The following is a 26,506-nucleotide window of genomic DNA, read 5'->3' on the forward strand; positions in this document are numbered from 1 at the left end:
GGGCTTTAAGCACTAGGCGGGGCTTGAATATCGAACTTGTAATTGTTGTCAGCGGTGATATCATAACACTGCAATATGAGGACGCGCTCATATGACCGCGGCCCGTCTCCATCCCTGGCCAAGACACAGGTCAGTAACGATACCGCTCAGTTTACCTTATGCTTCCATGTATTTTTCATCTCTGTAGAGTTGCTGATGTCATATTTTTTCCTGCCATATAGCAGCAGTCTCGATCATTCTGTAATGTCGCCTAAAAGGCTTACTTCCTCCACGGTGGTTATCGCACCCCAGCATTCACAGGAAGCACATTGTGATCTTTCTTTTAATCATATGACCATGTGAGTAATGTTAGGAGATATTGAAGGATGCAGGACAACGCTAGGCTAACCCTGTATGTATCTGAGATAACACACATATCACCACCCAAAGGTATGTAACGTAAGCCTTGTAATGCAGTATAAATTGCCGAAATTAGGCGTTTGCATGATGTAGCCAGGTGCATTTAAATGTCCTGATAGGAAGTCATGTCTAAATACAGCTATGCACTGCTAAGGGCTACAACACAGCATCTGATCTATTTAAGAAGCAACATATTGAGATGTAATAATGTTCTACTTAACAGTATTATAGAAATATTAAACTATTGAGAAGTGCAAACTGTACCTGGTCAGCATCAACCTTGGACCAAGAGCTTAGACACATTGGTTGCAAGTAGGCCTACACACACAAAATGATATAGATTTATTGACAGTTTAATTGAATTGTAAACCTGGCTCTATTACTCTGCTAAATGTCTAGCTCACTTCCTTATAGGGTCAGGTGGCTGCAGCTAGACGTTTTGCCTTCCCTTCTCCCTCCCTCTGCCTAGATTTTGTAAAACCCAGCCCACATCTTATAAATTCCTGTCTTGTGTAGGTGTAACTGGGGCAAAAGGTAGGCATGGGGAATAAAAGGAGGAGGAAGGATGCCAGCTGAGCCTCTTATTCCTCTGCCACTGCTACCACTGCCAGCGTCAGACTAAAGAAAGACAGAAGATGGCTCAGTCCGTGAGGAGGCCTGAGACTATGGGAGCCACGGACCACGAGCCCCAGAGGGACAAGACCAGGACCAGCTACTTTGGAAATGTCAAGACCAGGTCAGGCCTCTAAATACGTGGATTACTGGAGATAAAAACAAAGGGGAAAGCTTGAAGCAGACATGTGACGAGTTTGGCTGGCATTTGCTTTTCAGATTTAAGCACACTACAATTCAGTCTTTCTTTATTCTCATAAGAAAGGTAAAATGTCCAGATTACCACTAAGCATGTGCCATGCCAGAGTACAATACAAATCAGCTTGTTTTGTTAGCACAAAATGCACATTTTCATCAGCTGGTTTCATTCACTGTCACTGGAGGACTCCACATTCCATCAAAGAGCATCATGTGGGTGAGAGCTACAATTAGCCATCCAGAGTGCAGACAACTCCCACTCCCCCTATAAATAACTCTGATCAGACTGTGAATGCTGCTGTGTACAGTTATTCACACTTCAAATACTCTAAACAATTAATCCATGAATCACTGCTATTAAAGGGAAAAATCCACCCTGAAATAGAATTCATATCTAAGCATGGGCATTCAGTCTTGACCTTAAGGAGCAGTATATGTACAGAAATAATCTAAGCTTAATTAATCAAGTCTGAATGAAGACTGTGAGATGTGGTTGAAAGCAACAAACGCTAATAAGGGAACCTTAATAAACATAGATTATTTTGCCGGCATTCTCAATGTGTGCATTTGCGGCTGTTCTCTGTCTTGTGTGTTATGAATATCTTTGGGGGTTTTATTGTTTGTTAGACAAAACAAGCAATTTGTAGCCTATGTGTGCATGTTACCTTAGGTTTCCATTATATTGTTATAGACATTTTTCACTATTTTGTGACTTTATTTTTAGGGATGTCCAGATCCGATCACGTGATCGGAAATCGGGCCCGATCACGTGGTTTCAGACTCGATCGGAATCGGACGTTACCTCCCGATCAGGACTCGGATATATATGTATATGTATTCTCATTATTTTTTAACACATCTATAGTTATGCGGTGGCACAGAGTTAGACCCTTATGACTCCACACAGAAACAGCAACGCGTGCTGCATGACATCACTTTGTTGCAGAGACGCTATTGGTTAAATGCCGGCAAAGTAGAACACGGAAGCAGCTTGAAGTGGAAAGCGCGAGTATGTCTGCAGTCTGGAGGTATTATAAAGTTGATGACAACAACATTGCCATAGCAAACTGTGAGATATGTAACAGAAGTGCTCTGTTTGTTAACAGAGTTGTTGAATGTTAAAATAAGGTGAATTAAATAAAAAATAAGGAACATCCTGGATCTGTTTTTTCGCTCTTCTTTATTCTTTTTTTATATATTATAGAAGTATCGGATCGGGACGGTATCAGTAGATACTCAAAATCAAATGACTCGGACTCGGACTCGAGGGCAAATCCCTATTTATTTTATAGACCAACAAATAATCGATGGTTTCAGAAAATAATATCCATTTGGGAGTTTGAACCTGTAGCAGAGACTGTGGCGATCATGTCATCAATAAAGAAATCTAGTGGCTGCTCTAAAGACAGTGAATAAAGGCATACATCCTATGGTACTACCGCCATGTGGTTCCAGCAAAATCATATAGTGATTTCAGTTGAATAAAAGGACATTTTATGATTTATGGCTATGCGCTACATACAATAAAACCTACAGGTATTTGGATGGAATATCTCATGCCATCTGATGACATCATTAACTTACAGTACGTAAGTAAGTGAGCAAAGTCTATATATTAAGAACCTGTGTAAAGAAGTTAAGATTGGGGTTCCTGGGTAGCTCGCCCATATATAGCGGTTTACTCCTCAACGCAGCAGCCGCGGGTTCGACTCCGACCTGTGGCCCTTTGCTGCATGTCATTCCCCTTTCTCTCTCCCCTTTCATGTCTTCAGCTGTCCTATAAAAATAAAGGACTAAAATGCCAGAAAAATAATCTTAAAAAAAAAGTTAAGAGCTTTGCGGCAGCATTTTGGACCATGTGTAAATGATCCAGGCATGTCTGTCTAACATGCGGTAGGATGCAGTAAGTTTAGCAATATTCCTCAGCTGTTCCAGCTCAGCAGGAACAAATCAAACACTACACATGCTTTTCAAAAGATAGTGCCTGGTCGGATGTGACACCAAAATATCTGACTGTGAAGTTCATTTTATCAGCATTAAGCTGAAAAAAACATCAAAATATTGATAGCATTTAGTCATGCTAAAAAGTCAATCTGTTATGTTTTGAGGGTTAAAAGAAATATATGATTTAATATCAGTTGCATAGCAGTTATAAGATGTACCTATCTATATCAGGGCAGTAGGTCTGGATTTTCTGATTTCCTGCCTGGGCATTTGTTTGTTTTTGTATTCAAAATCCTTATAATCTAAATTAGTGCTTTAACGATTAGTGAATCAACAGAAAATTCAAGGGCAACTACTTTGATACTCAATTATTAGTTATAATTAATTAGTAATAATTAATCAAGAAAAGTACCAAATATTTGATGTTTTCAGTTTCTCAAGTGTGCAGACGGGCTGCTTTTCTCTGTTATATAGTATAAAACAAGAAATTTAAAGACATCCCTTTGGGTTCAGGGAATTTTGAAAGGGCACTTTTATTATATAATGACCTTTTTTGAACTAAATGTTTAATGGATTAATTAAATATATATAATGGACAGACTAATCGTTAATGAAAACAATAGTTGTTATGTTAATTTAGTTTGAGGGTGAATTTTTACTGTTGGGAGCAGTTAGTTATGTCATGGTTTAGTGTGATTTAGAATACATTCAGGCTATGTGTCCTCCGCAGCTCTGTGGAGCTAGGTCTGGCAATGCGAGACTAGCAGATGTGTAACCTACTTAAATGTAGGGTGATTTTATCTGTTTTTCTGATCTCTCTCTCAGGCTGGGTTCCAAGCTTCCTCCTGGCGTCTCTCAGCCACCGCAGTTCACTAAGCGGCTCTGGGAGACTCAACCTCAAGCCCGAGTAATGCAGGAGCCCGCAGCCAGCAGCCAGCGTCAGCACCAACCCACAGTGGGCCGTCCTCTTGACCACACCCCCCACATCAGAAACCCCAAACTGCGCCAGTACTACCTGCAAGGTGCTCCTGCAGTGTTTGATATCTCCTGGGCAGGGAGCAGGCTGTTAAAGTAGAGGCAGACTGCAGGATGAACTCTAGCGTGAATTTACATTTTATATTTGTCATAATCATACTGACCCTGTTGGCAACATCATGCCTTTGCATAAAGTTATTTCCATACAGAGAGGAATGGCAGGCATATGAGCTGTAGTGAATTAATCCTTTTAGGAAGCTCTTGCTCCAGATGTTTTTTCATGAGGTGTGATATATTGATTTTTTTTATTACCCAGGGACTTCATGCAAACTTAACAATACTGCAGTGAAGCTAGAGCCTATGAGTGGACCGTCAGATGACAGCACAAGCAGCAGGGTGAGTCACATGTTTTTATTTTTGACTTTTCAGACTTTATTGGACTTCTTGTGTGTATTGAGGAACACAGCTTGTGGGAATAAGTAAGACAAATTTGGGAAGTTGCGAAGCGACATACAGATGATGGATTCATTGCTGCATCTATAAATCATCTAATGAGGTATGCTTGAGCAAGCATTAAATGGCTGGTAATTTGTTTCACAATTATGGTCATGAAAGAGTTTGATAAAGAGCGTCCAAGGTTCAAAGATGAGTGTCAGAGCTGTCAGAGCTGTCAGAGCTGTTCACGAACGCCATGAGAAAACAGAGTCTGTTTCAGAGCCTCTACAACAAATACAGCCGCAGGAATGCATATTCAGATGTTTATTCAAAGGTATTTGTCAGTTGGGTGTTTGGTTATGCTTCTGAGCTGTTAAATATCAACGCAAGTCTTGATTTGTTTCTGTCTGCCTGTGATAGTCTCTGTATTCTCATGGATCTGAAAAGGGCGTTAGTGCTTATTAGTTAGTGCTCAAGTCTGATTTGTTTGACCTTTGCTTGGAAATTGTCATCATCTTTTCTTCCCTTTTTCTTTTTTTCTTCTCCTCCTTAAAGTCAGTAACCTTTTTGTCATTTTTACTGTTGTTATTTCACCTTTGAGCTGAACAGGAAGCCCATATATTCAGTTGCTAATTTACTGTATACACACCTAACTGACAGTAATGCACTCTAACACAGTCCTGCAATATATCTTAACTTCATAAAGGATGTAATGTTCTAGAGAGATGTTGATTCAACTTCATGTATTTTGTGGTGAGTGTATGTTGAGGTTGAAGTAGAGATTTTAGCTGTGCATCCCCTTATTTTAACTCTTGAGCAGCTTGTGTTTGTTATCTAAGTAGTGCATGTTAAAAAAAAAAAAAAAAAAGATAATGTTCATCCATATATAAAGTATACTGTATGTACAAACAAACACACACGCACATGTAGTTTATACCTAGACAAGCGCACACACAGCTCCAGACACATCCACATGCTCACAACCACACAAAAGCCCACAGTTTTTCTGTGGTCACATAATCTGTCAGGCGCAAGTAATCTAATTTAGGTCAAAGGATCCATCTGTCAGTGGATGACAGTTGTGGAACTGATGCTTCACTCCCTGTTTCGACTCGCAAACTACATTTGATTCACAGGTTCACATCCAATCTGATCTGATTGGTAAATGTTTGAACTGTTTAGAGAGGAAGCACGCAGTGCGATCTGCACAACAAATGGCTGTGGATATTTTTTGTCAGTAATTTGTTAAGGTAGCTGTTAGTAGAGCTCTTCAATATTATTTGCTCCTGTACAACTGAAAGATTTCTTCCATACATAGGCTGCCGGATGCATGAAGATGGATGCAAAACGATCTTATGCACGAATAAAGAAAAAGTTCTTGCCATCGGGTGTGTGATCAGATTTGAACCTCTACTGAACATTTTCTTGCATTTGTGTTTCAGGGTCTCCCTGGGGACATGGTGTTCAGCGTCTCATCTCAGTTTAACAGTAACTGCACATCCTCAGAAGAGGGCAAAATGGGTCGTGGTCCCTCCATTTGCTCTTCAAATTTACCCTCCTCATCTGCTACCCTCATCCCGAGAGAGGTAAGAGTCAACTGTAAGCACATGATGGCACCTGACATGTGACGCAGTTTTTAAGTGTGTATATAATGTATGTAAAAGAATGGAATTTTTTTCGCCTGCTGTTGACTGGATTTACAAAACATGTCCCCTGTCTGTCTTATGACTACAGCTGCAGGAAGTGTGTTGCTCCGTCTTTAACCAATTCAGGCAATCAATACCTCACCTAGAAACCTATCCTTGTGAGCAAAGTCAGACTGATAATATGCAATGTGTACTCTTTAGTCATTTTAATGGCACAACTTGCTTTAGCTGTAAACATGCCTCTAGCCCCTCATCCACAACCCTCATGTCCTGTGTGTTATGGAGCTAAGATGTGACTACAAACCGAGAGAATTAGGGAAATGCAGGCCTGTAGAAAGAGGAAGTAGTCACTCCTGTCACCGGGTTGTATCTAATTCAATGTCAGAGCTATTCTTATCATGGCTTCTATTCTGAAGCAGCTGGTCGTCCCGAAGGGAAAAAACACTGCCACTGGTCAAGGATCCTCTCAACCAGAACCGGACTTTGGTCCTAAACTGAAGCGAGAGGCGGAGGCTGATCCAGACTCTTTGGAAACATTCGCTGCTCAACCTCAGCCCCCCTCACCAGAGGCAGAATATGACAAACTACTGGTAAGAAAAAACAACTTCCTTTGTTGCACATTCTGCGATTTCGAAAGCACACATTTTGCATTGTTTTAAAGCATGCGTGTAAGATTAACAAAAAAGTCCAAAAAATGAACACAAATGTGTGTAGCAGAAGATTGTTTTTTCTTTTTTTCCACCCCATTAATTATCTGACGGCCCCTCATATTATCACTTTTTGGAGGGGCTTGACCCCTAGGTTGGGACCCAGTAGACTAAACCTACCTAACTGTAGATAAAGTTGGTCAAACTAGCCCCACCTTGACCAGCTACAACAATAAAATGCTGCTCAAACATGCATCAATATTAACAATCTAATAGTCATATATTGTAATGTATCAGAGAGATGGGGCATTTTACTGCATAACAAGTAATCTTTCTGTGATACTTTGGGTACATTTAGTCGATAATACTTTAGCAGGATTTTGAATGATGGACTTGGTACTGGACTGTGTACTGTGGTATTTGTATTTTTACTTATGTAAAGGATTTGAGTACTTCCTCCATTACTGGTGAAGACTAGGATAAATACTAATTTCTGGGGTTGTAGGTTAAATAATCTATTGATCTCTTAATGCAACAGGTCAAAGTATACCTTCAGAGAGTGTTCACCAACCAGCCGTTTTAAGACCTCATGAAACATACATTTAAACAAAGTCTGTGAATGGAAGGAAATTAAAAAAGAACCCTGAATAAAAGTGTTTTTATAGTCTGTGGGTACCAAGGTTACCGTATATGACATAACTTTTGACAGTGACACTTAACACGCAATTCAGCAGTAAGTAATCCCCCATAATGAGTAAAACTAAATACGGTAAGTAAGATAATATTGACAGTATGTTTTGTATTGAAAAAGGAAGAATCAATAAGAACGAAACAGATGCATTTGTAGCTAAACAGATTGTATCCCATTAGTGTCTGTTCATCTTATTAGTCAGTTATTAGCTGCAGTGAAGAAAAATGAGCCGAGGAGATTTTTATAATGGATTAGGTGAACAGAACATGTTACCGGGGATACAAGCAACGAAACAAAATACGGTCATCAAAACATTACAGCACTGAATTTAGGAAAAGAAATCCTTTTGTTTTCGAAACTATGTAGACAGCGAGCGAGCATCAAACTCTCTCTCTCTTAAAATTGTATGTAATGGATTCAATTTACATAAAATGTATTGAAGTTGAGTTTAGCTTCTGTTTCACGTCTTTTCTGCACATACACATGGAATTATGGAGCTCCTTTATGAATGGAGAAGGAAGTGATCATCACATAGAACATTAGAGACTACCGTTGTATTGCTAGCTTGATTTATATATTTCAATTTTATGGTTTACAAAACGTCAGAAAATAGTAAAAAATGCCCATCACAATTTCCCAAGTTAACTTATTTAAATAGCTTGTTTTGTCCAACTAACAGTCCAAAACTCAAATATATTGGGTTTACTATAATGAAAAAAATCAGCGAATATTTACATTTGCGAAGCTAGAAACAATAAATATTCTGAATTTGAACTTAATTAACAGTTTTGAAAGGTTAATCAACTTTGAAAACTGTTGTCGACTCGTCATTTTATTATTTCATCACAAGGCCCAATTGGTTGTTAACGCTGAAACTGAATATGTGATGCTGACAGGATGTGGAGACGGTGCCGATGCCTGATGGACAGCTCTGCTTATTGGCTCTGCCACCAGAGTGCTGTCAGGGGGAGGGACCAGAGGCCATGCGGTACCTCAAACTGTTCTGCCGCAACATCACAGACCGTAAGGTGGGTGTGAACAGTACTTCCGTCTGGTCTCAGTTTTCTACACCAGTAGACATCTGTAGGCTTACATCAACACGTTCTGTCTCTGTTAGGGTGTGGTTTCAGGTATCCTGTTGGTGACGTCAAATAAGATATTCTTTGACCCGTGTAAGACACATGCTCTGGTGAAGGAAAATGGCTGTGAGGAATACCTCCTGTCGTGCTCTGTTGATAATCTGGCATCTGTCTCCTTCTTCTCTGACATCTCACATGTTCACTTCAACACGTCCCAGCAGAGGTCAGCAATGTTTCACCTTTTCTAAACTACACACACACACACACACACACACACACACACACACACACACACACACACACACACACACACACACACACACACACACACACACACACACACACACACACAGACTCAGATTACATGAAAAGTCAATACACGTTTTTTTTTTCTTATTAGGAGAAAAGGAAAGACATTTTTCCAGAAGTTTAAAACAGCCAAAAGCCGAGCAGGCGGCTTCCCAATCCAAAAGGAGGAGTCGGTCCCAACTCCGCTGCCTCCATCAGATTTGTCCAGTGTGGCTCTGAGCCTGACCACAGAGGTTTCTGGGGAGGAGGAGGCAGAGAGCAGAGACATGGCGGAGGCTGAGGGGGAGCTTGATAGCAGCCCTCTAGAGGTGCTGTCAGAGGCGTCTGTAGGCGGCCTGGGGGTGGCTGTCCTGAGCAGTGCTGCCACCTTCTGCTGTGGAGGTCAAGAGGTGCTGCTGCACACTGATGAAAAAGGGAAGTCCTCTGTGAAGAGTCAGACTGCAGGTAAGGATGTGAATCACGATCTGTCTTAAAGATGGTTAATTTTCCTGTTTGAATGTTCCTTACCATGAGTCAACCCTTGTTCTCTTTTTACTGTCAGTGCCTCGGAGGTCATCAGCAGGAAGTCCTGGGAGTCTGATGTTTGTGCGACTGCGGGTTCAGCCATCTGCAGGAAAGAAAAAGAGTGCAGGAGGTCTTCAGCTGGAATCGGCCAAAACTTTACCAAGAAGGGATGCCTGGCTTGCCCTTTCACAAGAGAGGTACAGTAACTAATAGCAGAGAAATGTACACATACCAGAGATTTAAAGGGGTACTTCAAGGATTTAGTATCGCAGTTGGGGGCTTAACAAGACTAATTTTAAGTATGGTAAACTGAGGCTACGTGCACATACAAGGTCCAGCTGTGTACAAAGTTTGAACCTAGTCTTGTTTTTTTTCTTTCTCCAGAGCCACAGAAGACATTACTGTTTTCACAGGCTGTGTAGTACTGAACTGAACTACCTGTCCACTTCAGTCTGATATTAACATACTCCATTTACTTGTGATGCTCAAATTGATCACTTCAGTTAAATATTTACTTCCTCTGTCTACCAATCTCTCGTCACTCCGTAAACATTACAGAAGAAGTACAAAGACAGCTCTTTTGGAAATAAATCTATCAACAGTCAGTTACATAGGATCACTGTGAAAGGCATCCAAAGAGTAACTATTTAACAGTGTTGGGAGGTTACTAAATACAATTACTTAAGTACTGTACCTGAGTACTATTTAGATATACATACTCAATACTTGAGTATTGAATATTTATATTTTATGATACTTAATACTAGTAGTTAATATTATTCCATTACATTTCAGAGGGATTCACTCAGATTTTTAAAGTAAGATTTTTTTATCAACAAAACATCTGTTTTTCAAAAATTATGCATTTTTATTAATTAAACCACCTGACAGTATGAATCAGTTAAAATTAGCTCCACTTTGACCAGGTTCAACATTAAATTACTGCTTACATGTTAATGCATCAATAAAAATTATATAACACTGACAGGGACCATACTACATCATGAGTACATTTTTAGTTGCCAATACTTCTATACTTTACTGAACAAAATTTTGGAATGCAGGACCTCTACTTGTAATGGAGTATTTTTATAATGTTGTATTACTACTTTACTTAAAGGTGGAGTCTGCGATTCTAATCCAATACACATTTTGTCAAATTCAGTCTCCTCACGGTCCAGTAGCTGTCCTGTCTGAGATGTGCGCAGAAAGAAAATCTGGATTCCTATTTTATTCAGTCTATGGTTCATTTGTACACAGCGCTGGCTCTGTAAATTGGAAACAAACAAAGTGGTTTGGGCAGAGCCACACAACACTATTCTGTTCGTGCTCGTGCACAAGACAGGGGAAATGCCATGGATGTTTAAAGAGAAAGGCAGTGTGAGCAAAGGGACGATTAATCTGGCACATTCTAACGTTCCAAGGGAACGCTGATGGGAGGGGTGTATATGTTTGGGTGAGGAGTTCAAATATTAACAATTTTTCTCCAGAATCTCAGACTCCTCCTAAAAGCTGTTGAGTACAACACTTCATCCAAAACTCCACCTCAGTTAAAGTTATTATAATTACTCATTTGGGAATATATTCATGAAAGTACATTTAAAGCCTAAATTACATTCAAAAGCTATACCTGCTAATGTGCCTGGCCATGTTGACTCAGCTGTTAGGGTTGTTTGTCTTTCCAATGCAGCTCGGACGAGCTGTACGCCTACCTTTCACACAGTCGACCAGACTTGTGTATACTTGAGGGAGGGGAGGAGGAGGGGGAGGCGGACCGTCACGAAGAGGAGTTTGTACTCATCTCGGACAAAGAGGAAGAAGAGGAGGACGAGGAGGTATTCCAGAGGCACCGCAGCACAGGGGACGACTGGGAGGTGAGTGGGCTCATTTCAGTCTCTCGTTTGTGAACACAGTTGCTTCAAGGGGAGTGTCACAACCAGGGCATGAAATTAACTTTTTTGACCACCAGCCACTGTGGCAGGTGGATTTTTAAATCCACCTGCCACAGGGACTTTTTACCAGCCAGTTTTTTTTTTTTTGCGTCATAAGGTGAAAAACAGGAATTGCTGTGTCTCTATGATCCTATCCTGTCCTATTCATGGTAGCCTACTGGTGGACATTGCGCCGTCATCACGTGCTGTAGTAGGGGGGCCCGCCTTGATAATCCTGCATAGGGGCCTGGTGTTGGCTCGTTACGCCACTGCATACAAGAGATGAGATGACAAAATCAGGAGTAGCCTACGCGCACCACAACAACAAAACACTGGTGAATGCGCACCATAACACATGAATGTTTTTTGTATAGTTCTTAAAAATAAAAAAATAATTAAAAAGGAAACTTGTTTTGGGGAGAATAATACTTATTACTATTAATTCATTACTCTGGGCTGAGATTTTCTAGTAACCTTACCAAAAAGGCTCAGGATGCTGCAAATGTTGGTATAATATGAAAAAGGCTGGTGGATTTAAGACACAAAATAATTTATTGGATGAATCAAATATGAAGATATCTGTCATTGTCAGTGGCTTGTTAATCTTTACATTGTTAGTTAATTTCCTATCCTGGCCTGGGACACATTCATACGGTTTAATAAAGTACTTATTGGACTTTAACTTATCATTGCACTTACAATAACGTAGCTGTCCTCAATTTAGGTCATCCTGTACGTCTCATCAGCGTTTTTTCCTGCATCCACCGTGTGCGTTTGTGTGTGTGTTTGTGTGTGATTGTGTGTGCGTGTCAGTCGCAGGGGAAACGGAGCAGTCCCGCCCGCTGTAGAGAGCCGACAATTTGAAACAGCAGCGCTGACTTTAGAGTGAAAAAACGTTACAGCGTACATTTATGTTAAAATGTATACATGTTGGCAGGACGGTCTGAAATGTTTTGCACGGTCTTTCGCTGTATGTTTTGTTGGTAAATGTTAGATGTTCGAGTCACACACACGTCTCGTCTTCATAACAGAAACTAGGAAATTAATTTTACCCGTTCTCACTCCCGCTTGGTCAGTGGGACTGCTGAGATTGTGTGAGTAATGAAAATGCGATAGGAGGACCCGGCTGTCAATCAGTGCCTTCCAGTGATGCGGGCCCCTGATTGGACCAGGCCCGTAAGCAACCGTGTACCCTGCTTACCGATAGTTACGAGTCTGAATCACTCAATTCTCATTGGCTACCCGCCAATGTGGTAGATTGACAGTTTCACCCGCCAATCACAAAAGTTACCCGCATTTGGCGGGTGGGCGGGTGCCAATTTCATGCCCTGGTCACAACAGATGGAAACGTTATGAAGACAGAAATGAGTTATCATGCCTCCCGATGTTCTAGAACCCGCTGGCTTGTTTGTTTTTAAATGTATTCATGTTTTTTTTGCAGATGGTGTTGATGGAGGAGAGTGGACTCAACCCAACCCAGGTGATCGACAGCTACCCTGACGGACTCGATAATATCGTGGAGATCAGCCAGATTTTAGAAGCTTCACATGTCAGTGAGGTGGGTGACGATGCACACTCTTCACACACATGCACCAGCTAGTTGTAAAGTCATCACTAAGTGTGTCTCTTAGTAACTACTAGCTAGTTTCACAGTAGGGATTTTCTAAATCATGTTGCACCATTAAAACTTAAATGAACATTTCTGATATTTCTCCAAAGATTTTTGACTGCAAACGGGATGACTAATTGTGATTTCAGCGGGACTTTGAGAATTTAGTAATGAATAAATCAGTTGCTAGGAAACATCTGTAGTGCTTTCCAATTAAAAGCAATCAACTATGTACACAGGAAGTCACTAACATCAGCTGTACCATAACGTTTTAAGTGATATATTAGGTGCATTCATGGGGAAATATATCTGTTTTAGAAATAGTTGTATAGAAATAAATACTTAATCCATTTGAGGTATATTGTGCTGTTTTATGAATTCTAAGATAAATCTTCCCAGTTTCTTTAACATTCTAGGCATATTTAAATGACGTACCATCTGTGATGATGTTGGTTAATTAAGGTTATTTTTGACACTTTTTTGTCGTAGTTTAGGAGTGAAGCCTGCAACTGTTTGCATCATTATTAAACAGCATCTTAATCAAGTGTCAATCAGATATTTCGACCCATATGTAAGGTTTCTTCCTTTTTTCCCCATAACAGTTCTTTTTTTTAGTTTTCCTTTGTGAGGACCTGTTATACCCTTCACTCTATAGTACAGTTTATAAATTAGCAAGCTAGTATGGCCAGTTGGTTCCATCAGCTATTCAGTTAACAGTTAGCTACACCTGGGAGTTAGGAGGTGTAAATATTTGACAACTAATCTCTATGTAAGACTTAGTTTATGTGGTGATGCTTGTTTTAATTTTGAGGGGGTAAAACATCTCCATTTAGTTAATCACTTGTGCTACAACTACACTAAGTTCAAGAAAAGAAAAGCACGCTGATTGCTGCAAAGATTTAGATGTCAGTCTCTGGACCTGTTTGTACTCCTACTCCTTCCTTCCTCACCTTTGTTAATTAAAAAATGTCTCCCCTCCTTTATTTCTCTGTCAGCTATGTAAGGAGCTTCCTCCGAGGACAATTGCACGCAGCTGGCAGCTGGCTTACAGTACATCCCGTCACGGCGCTAGCCTCAAGTCCCTCTACAGAAAACTCAGTGCCACAGACTCCCCTGTGCTCATTGTAATCAAGGATGAGCTTGATGAGGTAAAACACACTGTACGTTAGCTCTAATTTTAATTATAGATGTTGCAGTGTCTGTTATTTTTAATTGTGTTTTGTGGCTGCGACTTTTTCTTCATCAGACATTCGGGGCCTTCCTCTCTCACCCTCTGAGGCTCAGTGAGACGTTCTACGGCACAGGAGAAACATTCCTCTTCATGTTGCATCCTCGTTTCAAGGTGAGACACCTAACAACCGTCCTGACAGGGTGTTACTGTAGTTCTGTTAGTTCAGCCAATTTGTAAAATTTCTGCAAAATTTGCACAGATTCTGCAGAATGTCAGAAAGTCATTAAGAAATGTCCTTAAAATGCTCTAATTAATCCACTTCCTGAATTCATGGTGCCAAAAAGGAAGCAAGTTTTTTTGTTTCTGACTATATGTTTGAGAAGTGGCACAAAAACTGTTTTGTGGTGATTTTCTCCGCAGTGCTTCAGATGGACTGGAGAGAACTCCTTCTTTATCAAAGGAGATTTGGACTCCTTTGCTATTGGTGGAGGCAGGTAATGCGTTTTTCCAACTTCCTCTCAAGTTCAATGTAATTAACTGTATTCTGTCTGTCTATTCAGCATATGTGGAAAAACATTTACCAAATTTTAAAGTAAAATAGAAGTTTTTTCTTTGTCTCTTTTTCTGCAGTGGTCATTTTGGTCTGTGGGTGGATGAGAATCTGTACCTGGGTCGCAGCAGCCCCTGCTACACTTTCAACAACTGTTGCCTCTCACAAACCGATGACTTCCGAGTCATGGAGCTAGAGGTGTGGACATTCACCTGAAGAGGCCACTGGGTTTCTCTATGAGTCGCCTGGTTCCTGCTGATCAGCGCTATCAAGACAAATACAGCCGTTCATTCATTTCATGGCAGCATCCATGTAAAAAAAATCTACCACAAACTGCTGGATTTATCAGTGTGATTAAGTGCTGTGGGTTTAAGTGAACTGAAATGAACCGAACAAGGCTGATCTTGAACAGCTCGACATCCCGGAGTTAGGGTTTAATGGTGGACTGTTTCATAGTTGACTCATTCCTGTGGGTTTGGCAGCCAAACTGTGAACTGAGTTGGAGTGAGTTACAAGTCTCAGAGACTGCACTTTACTTTTAATGTGAATCAATAACTTCATGATATCTCATTATTTATCATATGAACATGATGGTAAGTCTGTGTTTAAATGTAATGCATGTCCCCACTTTCATATAACTGTTCAGTTTAATGCTGAAAGTTTGAAACATGTTAGTCTTCTTATGAATAGATTTCTCTTTTGAAAACCAAACTACACACACACAGCCCTAAGTCCCACAAATACACACTCCCATCATCGGAACACCAATTCATTTTTTATGGGTTTTCATCAGTTATTGTCATAGACAGCATAAGGTAATGCTAAACACCTAGAGCTCCACTGTGAGAAAAGCTTCTCAATTGAAGATCATCTGCACTTGCAATGGATTTTAGTCTCATTCGTTGCTATTCTGAACTCTTTTCATTTCAAATGCTGCCTCACACACAACTGCGGTTTCTGAACATGACAAAGCGTAGCAGTTTTGTCTCAATTCAACTGTATTCGTAACATGCTCTCACTCTGAAAGCTCAATCTACTTTGCTTAAGTTGTACGGTATTGTAGATTAGTTAATAAAAATCAGCACAAAGTGAACATTTAATCTCTAAAAGCGTTTGTATGATTGATTGTTAAACTGTGCAGTGTGTGGCAGATGTTGCCAAAAAGCGCACAATTCAGTTTGTATAAAAACATTTTTTTTATTATTTCACCTTTGTGGAAAAGCTGGCACTGGTAGGTTACAGAATAACAGTGTTTTCCCCCTAAAGGCCCTCTTGTCTTGCTAAAGACACGAGCAAATACATTGTTTTGACTGGATCCTAAAAGAGGAAAACAGCTGCACATGTAGTAAGTGCCTCTCAGTTTCAAACATATGACCAGTTGGTTCCATTGAGTTACATAAATATGAACCTCAACAGCTGTTCAAGCTGCAATCCAGCTCCTGTACATATTTCATATCTTTGGTGTGGTCACAACTTCTTAAAAAAAACAGAAAATCTGCAATATTCAACATTTGGTTTCAAACTCAAAAACAACAGATTAAATCCTTTTATGTGCCACAGTTTAGTTTTTCCTGCTGCTTTTGTCCCCTGAGTCAGAGAGGGGTGTTCCCTCCAGCAGCTTTAGCAATAACATCAGGCGTCACCCGGCCCGGAGAGAGCTTTCAGGCAACGTCTTCACAAACTGCTGAAGCACAACTAGAGGCAACAGCTGCACCGGCCCACCGTCTCTGGGTACACTCAGCAGCAGGAAGACACACTCGGTCATTAAATATTGCACATGCGGCACCGGGATATAAAAGAAGAAATATATGAGGATGTTTTGGTGTGTTGGCCTCTGTCTACATTTTATATCACCTTTAATCAGCAGCTACAAACAGAGAGAGCAGATCTAAATGTGTTTATATATCTGTCACTGCTTTGTATCTCATTAAAATATACCATATTGGCAATAACATTAGGTTTGAGAAGCAATATTTTGTCACAATACAAAAACTTTTATAAAACGTTCTGATCAGGAGAGACACCCAAATAAATAGTAACAAAGAGGACAGAAGGCCAAAAAGTTTTTCAGCTGCCAACACTGATGAGAAAGCTTCTCTACGTGATTGTTGGAGGTTTTCCTTATCTTGGATCATTACTCGGAATGATAATCATTTCCTCTTGTTTAGTGTCTCAGTCTCTATCGCGCACGCAAATTACTGTGCCAGGTACTCCTTGGCTTTCTCCAACCCCTCCTTGAGGAAGCTGATATAAGTGGAAGTGGAAGGGTCCTCAAACCCACCAGAGAAGCTGAAAGTTGCTCCTTCCTCCTCTGGTTTCATGGCCGTCTGGTCCAGGAAGAAGTTGGCATTGATGTGGTGGACCTAAAGCCACACACAGGAAGTAGATGGAAGCCTTTAGTCTGACTTTTTTTCATACCAATGTTGATTGGGAAATGTTACTACCAATGGAAAGACATTCCCTCTTTTAAATGAAAGATTATGAACATCAATTAATTTCACGTCATGACAGTGGGAAATACTGTAAGTATTTAAGTAAGTAAATTAACTGACTTAATACTGATATCAGTGTGAGTGCTTCTACCATAGAAATACTATCAATTTTTTTTTATTAAATTAATAAAATAGCCATAAAAATAAATATTCTATTTAATTAAAATAAAATAGAAATATTTATTTGTATGACTTCTACACATGATTTGTTAAATAACTGTCCTGAATGTTTTATAAATTGCAGGCTGATATAAAAAGAGTCAAATATTTACAATAGTTCCATTGGGCAGCGCCACCATCATCTCCACAGGGAAGTTGTACTTCTCCAGGTGTAATTGGGCCTTTTCACTCAACACAGGGTTCTGCTTATCAGCCTGTTTTAGAGAAGAATATTTTCAAATAGAGTATTAAAAAAAAACGTCAGTCAACTGATCACTGGCTGAGTTTCTTGGGGTGTTGCACTGCCCTGACTGCTCACCTGCATGTTCTCCAGCTCTTTGACCAGAGACCAGCTGCTTATGAAGCTCTGGTTGAGCAGGGCCAGGACGGGCGAACTTTCCAGGACTGTCTCCCGAAGAGTTCGCCCCGAACCTACAGAGGTGTAGAGGGGAGACAGAGATGTTTAAAAAGTTTAAAATACACCTTTTTGCTAAAACGCTTAACTAATGTAACAGTAGCACAAGTGGAGAAGTCAACAAAGTTGGTCAGTAATGTTGTGTTAATGTTAACGGCAGTATTTACTAAATAAGTATAAGTTTTCTAACATTAGCCACCACAGGCTACTAGTCACACAAGACCAAATAAGGCTGTAGTTGCAAAGCTGCTGAGTGTATTAAACTAAACAAATGTGCGTTTTATTGCTTTTGGATGTGATAGTTAGCCTTTAATTTAAATATTTTCTCAGATATCAATAACAGTGTACAATGCTGTGAAATCAGCTACATGTTCATGATCTCACCTCAGCAGGACTGGTCGTCTAATGCTCCCCAAAGCAGAATGGAATGCACCAGTTTATTCTCTGCTGCAGCTCGGTCAAAGGCTTCTGAGAAAGGCAGGTAGGACACCTGGGAAGGAGTATGATAAGAACAATGAAACAGTTGTGAAACTCACTGCATTTAAGCCAGTGTGTAAACAGTGTGTTGAATAAATGTGTTGAATAAATGCTTCTCAGGTGGTTACCTTCTTAAAGGGGTAGAAAGTGACTTCCAGGCGTCGGGTGGCTTCTTGCCGACTCATCTCTGAGGTCCAGTGGATGTCCTCAAAGACAAACTGGATCGGCTCGCCACCACCATCTCGATTGTCGATGATGTTGCCCTCCTCATCCATGATGATGGAGGGAGTGGACGGGCCCGTGGACTGCAGCTCTAACTGTAAACACATTCATAAGTTTTTTTTATATAAGGCAACTTCTCATAAAAAAAACTTTAAGATGAGACTTTTTCTTCTGAGGAAAATGATTTTGTGATCTTTGACATATTTCTGAGGAAACTAGTCTTCAGTGAAATGTGTCTGTTTTAAGCAGAAGTACATACAGAAAAAGTGAAAATGGCTCAATGAGGCACAATGAACCATAATGCCTAAAAAAACCTAGGTATATTTTAAATATGTAGAGGACTAATTGAAGTTAAAAGGGAATGGGACAAAAGCTTAATGCCCCTAACTCCCTAAGGAAAAGAAATGAATACGAGCACTCCAACATTAGGACACACTGTGATGAGAATAGTAGGTCAAAACAGTGACAGGAAACATTTAACCCTGAAACAAGACACCCAATTGGAGAATAATTCTACTGAATGAGTTTGATTTGGCTTTAATGGCCTTAATGACCTAGAAGTAAATCAGGAGGTGCTGGAGTATTACATAAATAAAGAAAAAAAGACTTTCTGAAGTGTCAACGCATCCCTGCAGCTCTACCTGTGGCAGGTATCCGATGTCCACCTCCATGTTGCTGCTCTCACTGGCCCCGTACAGCCACTCCATGTCCACATTCAGAGACCTGACACACAACAGGATACATTACACTACAGCTACAACACACTGAGTGGGGACTGCATGCATAAAGGTGACTGGGTGTTAAAGGATTTACCGGTCATTGGGGACGTAGAGGTGAAAGTGGCGGACATGAGATGCATCTTTAGAGAGAACAATGTTGCCGGTGAACTTCCCTGGGGTGAACCAGAAGGGAAAGTCTGGAACATCATTGAGCTGGAATTCTGCGTGAATCCTGTAGAAGTGACCAGAATGAGGAGTTGAGTTTGTAACGTGAGACATGTTCAAAATGTATTCTGTCAATAAGTAACAGGAAGACTTTGGTGTAGCCTTTGAAAAGACCAAACCAGCAGTGGAGTGTTTATATAATGTTAAACTTAACGCTACTGCTGACCTTTTTCCAAAGCAAACCATCACTTATTGATGGATTCCAAAGATTCCAGGCAGTTATAGGCTCTATAGACAGCTTTCGATTTGCTAATGTTACATTACTGTCACATGGAGATGCAGTTGTGAGTGAGGTTTTAAAACGTCTCTGACTCTGACATCTGGTATTTGAGGCTGCTGCTAAAAAGCAATGCAAGATGTCTGAACAAGAAAGTCAAACCTGAGTGCAAAAAAGAATCAAACATGAAACGCAGCATGTTGTATGAATTTGGCAGTTTCTTGCATTTAAAAGTTTCTCTCCAGCAGCGGACTCTAAATTCTCACATTTGTGTTTCCACTCCAACAACGAGTAGTTTTCAAAAAAGGTGATAAAGTACTGGAAACTGCATTAGCATGCACTAATAATGTAACATTGACAACAAAGTAAAGTGGACTCAGGCTCTGCATGCTGATATAAAACTGAAACCAATGGCTGCCTGCCAGGGGGGACATTAAAATGTATAGTATGTGCTGGATATTAGGCAGCACTATACATAATGTTGTAGGTAATGGGCTAAAAGAAGAAAAAGCACCACTATGGTCTTTTATGTCTCCTCCTGAATTGCTCCTCACCTGAACACAATGTCATAATAAAAGTCGTTGCTGGCACGAATGCAGGCGACTGCGCCCTGAGGAGCAAAGCGTGATTTGATGAAGGGCCGTGGGTGGAACATACTCAACAAGGAGTGGATGAGAACCTGCAGCAGGATAAGAACAGCTATTAATATACAGTGTGATTATCACAACCCCTAACACTAAACATTGATGAGTTTTCAGAATACCTCTTTGCCCTTTGGTGAGGGTGGGTGGTAACGATTGTTGGGCAGGTACCCAGTGAAGATGTTGAGCTCGCTAGGAATCATCCACCACGTGTCTCCCACTGCCACCTTGTTCTTCGGGGGCAAGAAGGCCCTGAATTGGCTGACAGAGAAGGAAGAAGAAGGCACTGCTGGGCTCTTCCATGAGCGCAGCCCACTCAGAGAGCTGTGAGACACCTGCAAGAGCAGGAGGCAGATAACCAGAGAGGAAATCAATTTATTATTATTAGTATATTCTTCAAAACTAGAACATGTGCTTCTTAACAAATGCATGTTACAATTTAGTCAGTCTAAGAAGATTACGAGTTAGTTTTCTGCTATTTTATCGATTCAATTCTTCATTGCTTACACATTTACTGCTTTTTACTCACTTACACAGAACTGCATTGACAAAGAGCTGACTCAGACAGAGAGTTGTGTTGCAAAGTTTATGAATGATAATTGCATTCATTCCAATAATCTAAAGTATCTTGCTATAATGATTATTTATTTTAAAAAAAGTTTGTTCAACCTTTCAGAAATCACAATGAATGTGTAACTATATTTAAAACCCTTGATTGATTGTTTACTATCCAGTAGTCGAGAGAAAGAGAACAATAAACCTCCTACAGCGTGGTCTTGTCTTACCCCGAGGAAACCATCCTTGCTTTTTGTCATGGAGTCGAGCAGCAGAGGCTGCATTTTGGCCTCCAACGTCAAAGTCTCCCCGTTGGGGTCATGGGTCACTTCCTCCTCGAAATCCACTGGGGGTGTAATTCCTGTGAGGAAGCCATAGGGATAGCAGTCAATGTGGGGTTATACGTACGTGACCAGTGAGACAGAGGTTTTACTGAGAGACGACAAGGTATTGAATAAATGGGACATTCAGCGAGAAAGATAATGTGATGTACCTGTTAGTTTCTCAGCAATAGGTTTGAACTCCTCCGGACTGAGATAAAGGTCATGGTCGGTATCTAATGAGGAGAAGAGAAAAAGCCCCTCGGCACCCAGAGTTCGAACACTCTCTTCCTATTGGGGGGGCACATGCGTTAGACGGATCCTATTGTCATTTCACATGCTTCAGGGATTGTCAATGCAACATCAAAACTAGGACAATGAGCTGTCTGATCACATGGAACACAAATATTTATTTTTATTTTTAAATGACATAAAACTCATATTCAATCAAATTCATGTTAGTATTTTGTTTTTGGTATCATAGCATTTATTCAACCCCAGCAGCCCTGTCTGGATAACGATCAGCCCAGGGCCACAGATTCCTAGCATGTGTTTGTCAGACTGATGCGTGCCTACTAGCGCCTGTACAATGGAGGCAGAGGGGGGAGGAGGTACTTGAACAATGTTGATACCCTCTGTGGCCAAACAGTGGATTTAAGAGGTTGAGTTTTACCAGCTGTGACACATATGCACCCCCCCCCAATAAAACACCATGGGGTGGGAAAAACTGCAGATGTGGTGTTTTGTGGCGAATGGTGTACAACAAAATGTGCCTACAGTTATGCTACAGTAAGTGTAGGTCATAAAATGTACCAGAAGAATCAATGCAAACTTTAATACAACACAGCATCTTGCATTAAATTAGCATTTTCTGAGCATGATATAACATCTTTATTTCCTTAAGTTGTTTTCAAGATAAAATGACTAAGTTAAGATCACTGCAAAATTTTGAGACATGTGTAACGTTATTATGTGGATCTCACATGACGCTTGAGGAGCTGGGCATCTTGGTAATACTTGATCCAAAAGGCGAGAAGAGGGACAGCACCGACTATAAGCAGAGTCCAGATCCCTCTGCAGATCCAGGATCCATAGTTCGGACTCTGATGCCCATTCTGCTGCGAATGTTTGTTATCGTCCTCTTTTTTATCCACGTCTGCGGCCATCCTCGACCTCTACCACAGCTATTTAGACGAGGGCATAGTCGTCGAATAACGTCCCCAAAAAGCAACCAACATAAATATAACTATACAACTTTCTTTTCTTTCCTTAAAGTGTTTCGAATATAGCGACAGTTCTGTTATCCTGTAGCCGGGGACTGCGCATCTGTTCCTGCCGTTACAATCGCTGGCAACCGCTGTGTGATGTAAGCTAGCAGCACAGATTTCTTATTTCCCACATCTAATCTAGAGCCATATGGAAGTGGTTAAAATGCGTCAAGTGAGCAAGTAATAGCCAGGATGAAACCGGATATTGGGCGTTTGTGGGCTCAAAATAAAAGCACTCATTTGCTCAATCTAGCTGTCAACAGTACATTACTCCGTGATTCGGTCTAATCGTAGGCTGTTCTCTGCACAAATCTTAGGGGAAAGTTCAAACCGTTATTGGTAACCTGTTATCCATCAGCTGGTTCTATCTTCAAATGTATTTGTGTGATTTCACAGGTGTCTAGCTAATGTTTAAAAAACGTTCGTCTGGGGCTAAACCAACATGGAAACCAGCGGTTAAAAAGCACTGTGGACACACGGGCATACAGTAGACATATGCGGGGTCATTAAAATGTATTTTAGGATACAACCCGCTTCCGTATAACCGGCAAAATAACGTTTTGATATTCCCCTAAGCCGGTTTCCTCAGGGAAAGGCTTTACAGAATAACTGCGCAGCAGCGCAGGGCATTGCCATTTAACCGTTGAGGACTTTATTTTGAAAGTGATAACCGGATGTTAAAGGACTATGATTATCTCTAACTTAGCGGAAGTTAGGTGCTGGAAAAGTACAATTACCCACATTTAAAGGGGCAGTGTTGCCTTGTTCGTCCCAGGAATGTCTGCTAACAAGCTTCAATTATATATTGAAGTAGTAGTTGAAGTGTGCCTTGGCAGTTTCTCTGCCAAGGCACACTGCTACTACATTTTTGTAGGTTCATGTCTACTTGTGGAAGTTAAGGCTTTGCTTCTGGTGGAATACCCTTTAGCATTTCAACATGTCCACAATGAGGCGAGTTATACCTTATAGTGACAAATTAATTTCAATTATACTTTTTTAGATGTCTACATTCTGCATATAGAGGAAATATATGGGCAGAAATGAAGGGGGCTGGCCCCAGCTTGATTCAGACTGTTGTCATTATCTTCTGCGTTAGACCATTACAATGCCAGAGAAATCACTGAATCAATTATTTCCATAAATTTGATGTTGCCTATACTGAGACATGGACCCAAGGCCTCCAACTAAAACTCTCTCTTTAAACCTTTCAGTCATGACCTTTAGGCTTGTGACCATTTAAAATTTAGTCTATATGTGTGACCTCATCATTTCAGGTTATGACCAAAGGACAGGACTGGTGTACAGTTCAACTAAAGAGTGTCTCTTCTTTCTTATCGTTTCATTTAAGACATTAGGCTGGTTACAAACCTCTCAATCCCTGTCAACATGTGCAGTGAGAAGGAAATGACAGTTTAGCCTAATCATCAGGCTAGGTAAAAGTGTCCAGTTTTCACAAAAACAAAAACTGAAGAGTGAGGAAAAAAAAAAAAAAAAAAATCAGGTGCCAGAATTTTATTCCCTTAAACATCTTGTCTTATCTTGCGGTCTAGTCATGGGGTCCTAACCCTCAGGTTGGAAAACGCTGCTTTAACCAGTGTCTAGTTCACTACGAATGCAATCTGCAATCTAAATCCACTCCATGTTATAGTTTATTAGCAGTCCACACAGTTCTACACATACTCAATATTTACATTGGTACATGTTGCATTACATTACCCAGTATAAAGGGTAAGGTGTTCCTGATTCTGGTGATAGCCAGAAGTCTAACAGCTGTAACGAGTTGGACAAATTAAGCGTGTCACACAAACAGCATTTAACAATGCACTCATCAACATTTGTGACAGCAAAGGAATAATAGAAGCATTATTCATTTTGTAAAATAAGATTCTGTTGATCAGTCCATGGGTTAAAGTGGGCAGCTCTCAGTCCATGTCCTCTTCCACTGCCTGTGTCTTCACTTCTACTTTTTTTGGAGTGATGTATGAGCCCATACCTGCTGCTCTCTCTGCCTCTGCCTGTGTGTAGGGTTCCTCTCTGAGCTGTTTCAACCTGGATAGAGAAAGAAGAAGAGGTCTGATACTTGGCAAGGATACTTGGCCACTATACAGTTATTGGGGACAACAACTGGGTAATTAATTATCAGTCAATAAATATGAGTGCATAATATATGAATACATGGGTGAGATGTGGTGCCTTACCGTTTCTTGTGCCCTTTAGTTTTGAAGTGCTCTTTTAAGGATCTCATATCCGTGAAATATCTCCTGCAAGACATGACATGCCAAAGTGTAAAGCATACCTGCAACATACCATTTTATTATAACCTTTATTTAATCAGGTGATCTCAGTAAGATCAAGCTCTCTTTTGCAAGAGAGACTTGAGTACAGCAGAAGAAATATGATCAGAGATATGACACAACAAAACACAGAAACAATCACATACATTGCTGCAAAGGTCCAAAATTAAAAGTTGCAGTTCACCCAATGGGATGAGACTTTCAGGATTTGCATAACATTCTGTAAATTCCAGTGTCGATATCTCTGCTGCTGTCAGGGGCGTCGGACTGGGGGGGGGGAAAGGGGACAGAGTACTCAGGGCCCTCATGTGAGGAGGGCCCAAAAAGATACTAGAATGAATAGCTGTGGATGCGGGGAGGGGCCCATAGAAAATGCCTTTCTACAGGGCCCAGAATTTTGTGCTATGCCCCTGGCTGCTGTTATTACATTCTTGTTACTACAGATTCAGATTATAAATACAAAATATAAATCAAATACATTATGCTTTATCATTATGGATTAAGATACACAGCAGTATATAAAGTAGTTAAGATTAGCACCACCTTTACCAGCTGCATCATTAGTACATTAGTATTGCTTACACATTTAATGCATCACTAATTGGAATCTAACAATATATATTATTCTGAAATGTGCCATTCTGCATAATCAATGAGTACTTTTACTTTTGGTACTTTAATTATATTTTAATGCCAATACTTGTGTACTTTTACTAAAGTAAGATAGATAAATACTTTTTATTTGTAACAGTGTGAATTTACACTGTGATAATGCTACTTTGAAAGACCTGAGTACTTCTTCCACCACTGGCCCGTTCAGCTCGTCTACAATTTGAAATTATTATTAAATGCCCACTAGCAGGACTTATCCTGATCATTTGATTGAGGAAAGGTCAATTTCAGTTAGGACGCCACCCTATTTAACCCCAAACAGGGGTAAACTTACGCGCAGTGTAAGCAGTAGTGTTGTGCACATCCTGTCACATCGTAGTCCACCTCCTGGTTTAGAAGCTTGGTTGCTGTGTCAGGCTTCATGTCTGAGTGGATCTGGTCCAGGTCTTTAGTCCTGCGCTTTGTCTTCCATGTCTTTGAAATGTGCTTCTTCTTGTCACTTTTGTGGTTTCCTACTTGTTTGGATTTTCCCATGGTAGATCCTGGTAACGTTACGTAGAACACAGAAAACACAGGTATCAGCCAACGTAGACGTTTTTAAACCGAAATTGCTATTTTATGTCACCAAATCGGGTCTTGTGAAATAAAATGTGTGCCTATCCGAAATTCTCAGCTCAAGAAAAACAGTGATATGGCAGATTTGCTTATAAAAAACACCCGTATATCAAGTTAGCTTTGCCTACCTTTCACACGTGTGACCGAGAGTGATGAATTGTATTTCCGGGTCAAGAAAAGATATATCTACTCACCTGTAGAGGGCGTCAAGCACTAGCAAAAAAAAAAAAAAATGAAAGTAAAAAAGATAAGGAAAATAATGTCATTCGATAATCATGATAAGTATTACGCAACATTAATGATGAAAAGAAACCACAAAATGGAAACGTAACATTTACATATGCATACTAGGTTTCTCTACTGAACTAAACTCACACTCATTTCATACACATTACAAAAAAGTGAAAAGCATTCAATTCTCAACAATATTTCAGAGTTGAATCGTGTTTGCTCAAAATTATTTGCACACGTTTGATAAGTGAACTATGTTTTAATGTCCTGATTCCCTTTTAAGGAATTAATAAAGTGCTTAATTCTTGATTCTTTCTTTTCAAAGTGGATCAGATGAGCTATCA

At 40.3% G+C, this 26,506-nt stretch overlaps 3 protein-coding genes across 7 annotated transcripts; 1 reads left to right on the forward strand and 2 right to left on the reverse strand.

The window, feature by feature from the left end:
• Nucleotides 1-15,884, forward strand: si:ch211-15d5.11 (nuclear receptor coactivator 7). 4 transcript variants are annotated; one of them, XM_031282016.2, is made up of 16 exons: nucleotides 1-129; nucleotides 916-1,135; nucleotides 3,979-4,175; nucleotides 4,445-4,524; nucleotides 6,006-6,149; nucleotides 6,626-6,799; nucleotides 8,444-8,575; nucleotides 8,665-8,849; nucleotides 9,027-9,379; nucleotides 9,477-9,636; nucleotides 11,130-11,313; nucleotides 12,812-12,928; nucleotides 13,975-14,127; nucleotides 14,226-14,321; nucleotides 14,571-14,644; nucleotides 14,781-15,884. In XM_031282016.2, the coding sequence occupies exons 2-16, from the start codon at nucleotides 1,035-1,037 to the stop codon at nucleotides 14,914-14,916; spliced, it is 2,286 nt and encodes a 761-aa protein (XP_031137876.1). In that variant the 5' UTR covers nucleotides 1-129; nucleotides 916-1,034; the 3' UTR covers nucleotides 14,917-15,884. The 4 variants fall into 4 exon arrangements, with proteins under 4 accessions (XP_031137876.1, XP_031137885.1, XP_031137895.1 ...); XM_031282025.2 differs by having other exon boundaries at nucleotides 6,629-6,799; XM_035994444.1 differs by lacking the exon at nucleotides 1-129 and adding an exon at nucleotides 373-391.
• selenon (selenoprotein N) lies at nucleotides 15,489-22,563 on the reverse strand. The gene is made up of 12 exons (XM_031282047.2): nucleotides 22,126-22,563; nucleotides 21,316-21,433; nucleotides 21,053-21,183; nucleotides 20,390-20,602; nucleotides 20,181-20,305; nucleotides 19,279-19,416; nucleotides 19,107-19,188; nucleotides 18,372-18,560; nucleotides 18,151-18,256; nucleotides 17,671-17,783; nucleotides 17,465-17,566; nucleotides 15,489-17,063 (listed from the first exon to the last, which is right to left on the reverse strand). The coding sequence occupies exons 1-12, from the start codon at nucleotides 22,306-22,308 to the stop codon at nucleotides 16,896-16,898; spliced, it is 1,668 nt and encodes a 555-aa protein (XP_031137907.2). The 5' UTR covers nucleotides 22,309-22,563; the 3' UTR covers nucleotides 15,489-16,895.
• Nucleotides 22,564-24,041: 1,478 nt separating this feature from the next.
• On the reverse strand, nucleotides 24,042-26,116 carry znf593 (zinc finger protein 593). Of its 2 annotated transcripts, XM_035994463.1 has the most exons (5): nucleotides 26,060-26,116; nucleotides 25,651-25,858; nucleotides 24,609-24,671; nucleotides 24,336-24,459; nucleotides 24,042-24,304 (listed from the first exon to the last, which is right to left on the reverse strand). In XM_035994463.1, exons 2-5 carry the CDS (start codon nucleotides 25,848-25,850, stop codon nucleotides 24,278-24,280), a joined length of 414 nt encoding a protein of 137 aa, XP_035850356.1. In that variant the 5' UTR covers nucleotides 25,851-25,858; nucleotides 26,060-26,116; the 3' UTR covers nucleotides 24,042-24,277. The 2 variants fall into 2 exon arrangements, with proteins under 2 accessions (XP_035850356.1, XP_035850357.1); XM_035994464.1 differs by lacking the exon at nucleotides 26,060-26,116 and having other exon boundaries at nucleotides 24,042-24,459; nucleotides 25,651-26,053.
• Between the last annotated feature and the right edge of the window lie 390 nt (nucleotides 26,117-26,506).

Source organism: Sander lucioperca, chromosome 18 (assembly GCF_008315115.2).
Source record: "Sander lucioperca isolate FBNREF2018 chromosome 18, SLUC_FBN_1.2, whole genome shotgun sequence".
NCBI classification, from domain to species: Eukaryota; Metazoa; Chordata; class Actinopteri; order Perciformes; family Percidae; genus Sander; species Sander lucioperca.

Bases quoted from the DNA above. Each gene is read 5' to 3' on its own strand.
- znf593 (XM_035994463.1), bottom strand. From the start codon at position 25,850: ATGGGAAAATCCAAACAAGTAGGAAACCACAAAAGTGACAAGAAGAAG. The intron at 24,672-25,650 runs GTAAGTTTACCC...CATGTCTTGCAG, and splicing joins CACTACTGCTTACACTGCGC to GAGATATTTCACGGATATGA. The intron at 24,460-24,608 runs GTAAGGCACCAC...TTCTCTATCCAG, and splicing joins ACTAAAGGGCACAAGAAACG to GTTGAAACAGCTCAGAGAGG.
- si:ch211-15d5.11 (XM_031282016.2), top strand. From the start codon at position 1,035: ATGGCTCAGTCCGTGAGGAGGCCTGAGACTATGGGAGCCACGGACCAC. The intron at 8,576-8,664 runs GTGGGTGTGAAC...TGTCTCTGTTAG, and splicing joins GCAACATCACAGACCGTAAG to GGTGTGGTTTCAGGTATCCT. The intron at 9,637-11,129 runs GTACAGTAACTA...TTTCCAATGCAG, and splicing joins CTTGCCCTTTCACAAGAGAG to CTCGGACGAGCTGTACGCCT.